We start from the raw sequence: 7,669 nt of genomic DNA, 5'->3' as shown, positions 1-7,669 counted from the left end.
TAATCTTTTTTCAGCTCTATTTAGTTGTTTGTTTTTGGTTGGGTGTTTTAATATTGCTTGGCCAGACAAAAATACAGGCTGCTTGCTGGATAGGTGAAGAGACCAGCTGGGATCTGAAGTCAGGAGGGTGATTGAAGAGGGTCTCAGAGAAGGGGCTCTTGCAAAAGAAAGGATGCCTGCCTGAAGTCTGTTTCTGTAGCACCTCGTCTTGTCTTGTGAACTGGCCTCATCATCCTTCTGGCACTGAAATTTTCCCGTCTCCTTTAAAAATAAAAAATATTACACCAACTCTGCTGTATTTTCCAGAACAGCAAAACATGTGCCCAAGCTCACAGGAGGAAACATTAATCGAGAGCTGGGGAGAAGTTTGCTACGTTATCACCAGGCAGTTTGGGGGCTGGGAGTCATTTTGGCAAACGGCCTTTATAAGGATTGAACTGTGCTAGGGTTTGAAAGGCTCTGCTGCTTCTCAGACATTTACTCACCCAGCTGTGTTTTCCAGGCAAAAGAACCCAAAGCAATTATGAAGATTGAGCATTTAAATGCGACTTTCCAGCCTGCAAAAATAGGGAACCCGCACGGACTACAAATCACTTACTTGAAGGACAACAGCACAAGGAACATCTTTGTCTACCACGAAGACGGCAAGGTGAGAGCTCACAGGTAACACAACGGGTGGTGGCAGGTCCCTGGTGACAGGAGTGCTCCACAGAGCCAGTTAAAACAGCAGGCAAGCCCATTAGCCAGTAGGCACCCTATGTGGTCACAGGCCTGTGGGCTCCTGGCAGCTTTCAGAGCAACTGTGGACAGCGTTGGTCTCTGAGATATACAGCAGCACTGGTTGCCTATGTTTTCTTCCTGCCCATGGGCTTCCAGCCCCTAAAACCATGCTCATAGTGGGAGTAAAAATCCTCCTTTAATAAATAGGAAGGAAATGTATGGGGCAGGAATGGCAGAGGCTGAGCGGCAGAGAGATGGGAAAAGCAAGCTGATTCTTTTAGGGCCTCCCAAGTATGTAAATAAGCACATCAGATGTGGCTGTATCCAGTTGTTTTGCAATTGCCCTTTGCAGTGGTAGCCAGCACTTTAGATTAAAGCGTGCATTTTGCTGCAGGAACTTGACATGTAGTAGGGAAACTACGTCTGGAAAATTGGGACAGAGCCACTGAGGGCCCCTTGCATGCAATAGTGCTGTCCAAGTGAAGCAGTGGGTGGCTGCCAGCAGAGTGAATATCTTCTCAACCGAGGGAGAAGGAGCGAGTTGAAATTGTTTTTTCCCTTGAAGCCTCTGCCCCACTCCTGCTAAGCACATGACTGAGAGAATTGCAGTTCCAGTGTTTGACCTCTCGATGAAAGGTGGAGAGAGAGTATTTCAAAAGCCTAGCTTCTCCAACCCAGAGGAAGGAGAAAACCCAGAAATAAAAGGGGCACCAGGGGGACCTTGCTTCCTTTAAGGATTTGAGTCTAATCCAGGAGTCACAACAGGTGGTGGGATCAGACTGAAGGGAACTGAGCTCAGGAGCTCCTTTCATCTCTACCTTGCTTGTGCTCTCTAAGAGTAAAGCGTGTGCTTTTAAGAAATTCCTTGAAGTCCGCATGTCCTTGCTTTACTGCTCCATATGTAGAGCCCAGAGCTGTGACAGCCATGTAGTTCTTGCAGGGAATATCTAAGGCAGTGCAGAGGGCTGTGGCACTATTTCCAAGGCCTAAATAGTTAGACAGCAGGACCCCTCCATGCTTGAGAAGGGTGTCAGGCACAGGGAGCTTGCTTGAGAGACCTGGGAGCAGCAACTGGTCTGTTTCCAGACCCAGCGGGCTCAGCAGTACATGGGATCCAGCACTTGGATCCCACTGCAGGAGCCAAAGAGCAGGACTTCCACCACAGCAGCTGGATCCAGAGAGCAGGACTATACCAAGGAGGCATATCACAGCCTTATTTTCATGATGCAGCTGCCCACTGGATCGTAAGGGCAGCCTAGAAATGGCCATTGAATTGAAGCTGTCATGTTTCTGGATTTACATTCCCTTAGTGTCAAGCTGCCTTCCTCCTTTGGCAGTGCATTACATTAAGCAGTGACTGCCTGTCAGGATAGCGGGCTGGGAGCAGTCGCAGCTGGACAGGCCCAGCAGGGCTTCCTAGCACCAGCCACACCTGCTGGAGAAGGATCAGCTCATCACTTAAACCCTTTCTCACTTTTTGTGCGCTCTCTCTCTCTCTTCCTCTGCTGAAAGGCCTCAAGGTAGATTTATTCCTTGACTCATCCTCAGACAAAACAGGCCAGTAACACTGCTAGAAAACAACATCCCACTGATTGAACTGGAGAAAAAATGAGCTCTCCTGAGCTGTACAGATTCAGGGAGAGGCAGTGCTGAAGAACACGTTTGCCTTCATCCTGTGCAGCAGTGAGTCTGAACAGGGTTTCCATTTAGCTCTAACCCTCCTTGTAGGCACTAATTAGCATGTCAGGTCAGGTTAATCAGTAGAACGATGAGTTTCTGTTCTTCTAATTCTTTTTTTTTTTTCCCTCTTCTGATCTAAGAAAATAAATACAAGAAAGCAATTGCTGTTCCCCACTGAAAAGGGGCAGGTCTTGCTCCAGGCAGGAAGTGTTGGTTGATGGTATCTGTGTACCTCCTGATTGCTTCAAATACAGTGATTTATTTGTAGAGCTGTATTTCTTTAGCCTAGTGCTCTGGCTCAACCCTCCGTGGCCTCCCTATTCTAGCACGGTGCAGGTCATTGCTCATCACAGTGAGGGACTCAATCACAGTGAATGGTGCAGAGTGTTTCTGAATCCTGATGAGCTGCTCCAGCAGAGTCACTCCTAAAAGTCCCCCCTCTTGCCCCTTCCACTTGTGATTGCAGGGACAAGACACATTGAGTCCCGTGCGATGGAGTTAGATGTTGGCTCAACGTGGCAAGGCATCACTCGAGTCCTTGTCGGCCAGGTCCCTGGCAACGATTTTATTCCAGAAGCTTTCTCAGGAAAGATGTAATTGCTATCATGACTGTTTATGCTTTGTTCAATGCTGACAACCCACTTGGGCTTGTGGAGCATGCAAAACCGGGGTGATCCTGCCTCAAGGAGCTGAAAGATGCATGCAGACAGAAGAAGCATGTAGGGAAACTCAGACAAGGAAAAGATTTGGTGTTTTATTAATAGGTTTTGTAAAGGCTAAGCTCCCGGCAGGAGGCTGGTTTCTGTGGTTCTTCTGAGGACCTGCTGGTGTCTCGGCTGACACTGGTCCAATTCCATGAACATCCACGGAGTTGCTCCTGCCTTGGCTAGTGTAAGAAGCATTGGCTGGAAGCTCATGGTCTAATAGCTTCAAAGTTGCTGTGGGGTAGGAAGGCACATTGGAAGGGCATGAGTGTGGGGCTGAAATCACAATGTTTGGCTGTTCAGGTTTAGGGCAGGAGTGCAGCACTACATGGTATCTGGAGCTATTAGGCTCAAGTGGACTTTCCTGGTAATTCCTTTCTTTATTGGGAGGAAACACCATGACGTAGGGGGACTAGGGAGGCAGCCTTCAACCTTGAACTTGCATACAAACAAAATGAGGAGCCATTAGGTCGCATTAATTTTAGTTACTTAATCTGGATCTGAATGATAATTCTTCTCATAACTTCCAACACATTTTGTTCATCACTAGCTCGGGCCTCGCTGCCTTTTCCTCTTCCTGATAGTACTCCCCACACCTTGGGAGGCTAGCCCTGTTTAGTTAGTCGAAATAGAAGACTGGGGTGCCTGTAGACATGTGGGGAGGCTGCGCCATTGCGCTGTAATTACAGCACATCGGAGCAGACTCGATTAATTGAGTCTGCTGGAGTGTGCTAATTAAAGCACCCCCAGCAGCCTCCACAACTTGGTCCAAAAGCACAGAGAAGTGCATCATCCCTAGATGCTGACTTCTGGTTTGATAGGCTTCTTTTTTATGCTAAAGTGACCTCCACCCGAAAGAATTCGAGGCATTTATTTTAGGCTGAAGTCTGGCTTATTTAAAGTGTCCCAGATGTTGCAGTAATGAAGTCTTCACATCTTAATGACATGCAGATATTTCAAAACCTTGTGGAGACTCGTGGAGCTGCAGACAGCTGTTACATATCCCTTCCAGAAGGCTTTCAATTTGTCTGTACCTTTGAACTGTAATCCAGTATTTGAAAGTGCACTGATGCAGGTAATTTGCTTTAAATTAATGTAACATTTCTGAATGAAACTTAAAATGGCTGGTGGCAGCACCAGGAATATAGATTGCACCCGAAACAAATCATCTTTCCACATCGTTCCCCATCTTTCCTTCAGCTGATCTGACAACGGTAGAGAAGGTCAGACCCTGAGGGATCATGCTGCTGGCCAGGAACTGGGACGTTATGATTGATACCGTACAAAATTATGTAAACCCAGTAGAAATCTTATACTGAGAAATAAGACTTCCTTGTGTGGCAGGGACTCCTCTCAGTTATGTTGCGTGAAAGCGGTTGCATGTCACTGCAGAGCTAATGAAATACTCTTCCTCAACCTGAATGTTGCATAAGCTTCTTTTATGGTGTCCTTTGGATGGATTGGCCTCAAACATGTCTATAGCAAAGGGGCACCTGTTAGCCCATACGGTCCAGTACTGTGCAGTGCTGCTTGTGTTGTTCAGTGCTCATCACTAGGGTAGTATTGCAGCGGGTGGAGAAGAGACAGGGCTTTGTTGCACTGCATAAAAAGGAGGCTTTATATTAAGGATCCTGAACAGGGATATGCCTGTTAATTCCCTCTGGCTGCTGGACTAGCTGGGAAGAAAGTGAGGAGTGGCAGACTGTGACTTGAGAGGTTTGGGTTCTGTCCTGGGTCTGTGAGTGGTCTGCCGTGGGCCATTGGGCCTCTCCCACTCTGCGCCTCCATTTGACTGTGTGTAAGGTGGGGAGAGGGCTACCAATCTCCACCTTAAGGTGCTCTGCCATCTGCCAGTGAGAAGGACTAGTTAAGCATTAGACATTCTCGTTAGGAGAGCGTGTGCTCTTCATCATTGCCACAGAGTGACTCCTGCCGACGTTGTGTGACATGAGGCATGGCCTCGGCCAGTGCCACCAACCTGCCCTGTGGCTGTAATGGCATTTATGACAGACCTGGTCTCTCGCACTGATTGCTGCGGGTGAGCAGAGGAAGGAGGTAAAAGCAGCTTCTTTTGGAGTACTGGAAAAAGAACTGGGAAATGAATGTAATACTGGGGACCAAATGCCAGCTGTGGATCTGAATGACTTGCTACGTGTTGAGCTAATGATTTTTTTACCTCTAGGTTCCAGTTCAGCTGAACGCTTGAGCACGTCCTTGACTTTGGGTGTGTATGTCTGCCCAGCCCATTTCAGCAAGGCCGGTAGACACCCTCTGCGACTCATCGTGACCCAGTGTTCAGTTGGGTCAAGCGTACTCTTAAAGTCTAATCTCTGCTCTTCTCTGGATCCCCCCTTTCAGAGCCAGAGCTCGGCTGGGCTGTGTTGCTTGCAACAAAATGGTGGAAGGGACAAATCGTAGCATCGTTGCCAGTTGACTGCATATTTACTGACTCCAGCTTCTCTTTTCCGTTGTTAGGAAATAGTGGACTGGTTCAATGCCATTCGTGCAGCACGGTTTCATTACTTACAAGTGGCGTTCCCTGGAGCTAGCGATGTTGATGTGAGTTTTCCTGTTGTTTTTTTTTTTTTCTTTTCATTTTTAGCATCTCGTTAACAAGCTGGAAAGTCTGGAGAATACGCGGCCCTTCAGAGTCTGCCTTACAATTACCGTGTTAAATTATTGCACTGGGATTTGGAGCCCAGGTGCACCAGGTGCTAACTACATCTACCCACAGAAACTGGTGTGTGTGTGTCTGTGTATGTCTATGTGTAGGCATGGGTGTTCAAATGAATGTACATGCATGCACGTACATCTTAATCGCTACACAATTATCTGTGTGAGCTGGGGCCTCTTTGTAAAATGTGGCTGCTACAGTACTATATAAGAGAACCAGAGTTTGGAAGAGAGAGCCTGATCTTTTGATCTCTGCCTCTTGTTGGCTTAGATCAAGTATCAGGTTACAGTTTGATACAGCCCGTATTGCAAGCCTATATCTGCTTTGTCTGGGAGCTGGAAGAGATAGTCTAGCTATGCTGTGCAGGTAGAGCCACACTATAGTATAGACTATAATATTAAAATGAGTTAACTTTCTATTACAAGTGGATTACATTGTAGTTACACTTCTATTACTGTGTCATTATACTGGTTAGTGTGTGTTTGGGGGGGGTGTTGATAGCTGTAATTACTACCAATTTATTTAATTGGCAAGTTAATTAATCATTCTTATCTCCTTGGTTTCATGCCCGTACAGGGTATATCAGAATGTATATTAAAATGCAGTTACATTATTCACATTGTAATAACTAACAGTTAGATTAATTGGTGGTAATTATAGGCACTAAAAGCATAATCAGAGCAAAATTACGCTGTAATTGCAGTACAGTGAAACCCTTGTCTGATACTTCTTTCCCATCTCAAAACACTGTGATTCTTTGAATACTGGATTACTATACACCTATACAAAATGCTTAGGAAAATTCACAAGCCTAAACAAAATATATTTGCCCAGCTCTTAGCATTATGATCGATAGTAGAAACCTGTTTCCTACCATCATTGGTGATGCATAAGCAGATAAACTAACAGCATTGTCCCTGCCTATTAAAAGAAAATATTACTTGATGATGCTGGGAACTGCACAGGATTTTGCAATACTGGATTTATGACCTCGGAGTGCCAAACCCGGCCTCATATTTTCAAGCCTGTGGAAATCTCTGTGGACAGTCTTCTTATTTATACTAATGGCTTGAACAGTGGGTGTTACTCGCTCCAAGACTCCTTCGTACTGCCAGAGAGGCACAAAAGAGGCCTAAAGCAAAATGAGAACAGGACTCGGGAAAAGGTGCAACAGACATTCAGATATATGCGTGTAAGAATCACCGCCATGCCTTTCAAGCCCTTTAAAATGCCTTAAGCGGGCCTGAGCCCTGGTGCATTGGGGGAAAGGCTGCGCCCCACCAGGAAGGCGATAACATAACGTGCTTTGCTGCCCAGGACTGTAAAGCCCGCTGCGCCTCATCATGAGCCAGATGAAGCCCAAGGTGCTGCAGGGTCGTTCTGCTCCAGAGACAGGCTCACTCGAAGCAGCCGGCTGCCAGGCTAAGATGGGGATAGTCTAGATGGCAGCCAACTAGCTGTATGTGCGCCGGTTGCTTTTTATGTGTTGGATCCAAGGCGTGTCGTTAGACAGAACGACATGGTGCAGGAAGATCACTCTGAAAGCTTTGCCATTAATAATGTGTTTTAAAAAAAAAAAAAGCAGCAGGGGGTGGGGAGGAGAAGTGTTTCATCAGCCCTGTCAGCTCCGTGTGCTGGCAAGTCTCACTTTGCTTTTTAACGAGCCTTGCAAAGGCACCTGAAACCATCTCACGGCTCACAACTCGTCTGCACCGAGCACCGTTAAAAATATCACAGGCCCAAGCAATTATTATCAGGACTGTCTGTGTGAGGGGCGAGTCTGCAGATCTCCAGAGTAGCAGCCGTGCTCTCAAGGCAGGTGAGAGGATAGGGGCTGTCTATCTGTATGTGGCTGGTTCAAGCCCTGGAGAAGATAACTGACATTGCTGGC

General features: G+C 46.7%; 1 protein-coding gene across 2 annotated transcripts in view; it reads left to right on the top strand.

Annotated features, from left to right (window-relative positions):
- The window catches only part of ADAP1 (ArfGAP with dual PH domains 1), a 114,391-nt gene that overhangs the window by 90,592 nt on the left and 16,130 nt on the right, over positions 1 to 7,669 (top strand). For both annotated transcript variants that reach the window (XM_019512912.1, XM_019512911.1), the window contains 2 exons: positions 503 to 649; positions 5,580 to 5,663. In XM_019512912.1, the coding sequence (XP_019368457.1) occupies positions 503 to 649; positions 5,580 to 5,663 (231 nt within the window). The remainder of the gene's footprint in view (positions 1 to 502; positions 650 to 5,579; positions 5,664 to 7,669) is intronic.

This window comes from Gavialis gangeticus, unplaced genomic scaffold (genome assembly GCF_001723915.1).
Source record: "Gavialis gangeticus isolate Ggan-Ray unplaced genomic scaffold, GavGan_comp1, whole genome shotgun sequence".
Classification (NCBI taxonomy): domain Eukaryota; kingdom Metazoa; phylum Chordata; order Crocodylia; family Gavialidae; genus Gavialis; species Gavialis gangeticus.
The sequence above is the reverse complement of the archived record's forward strand: the minus strand, read 5'-3'. Positions and strand labels throughout refer to the sequence as shown.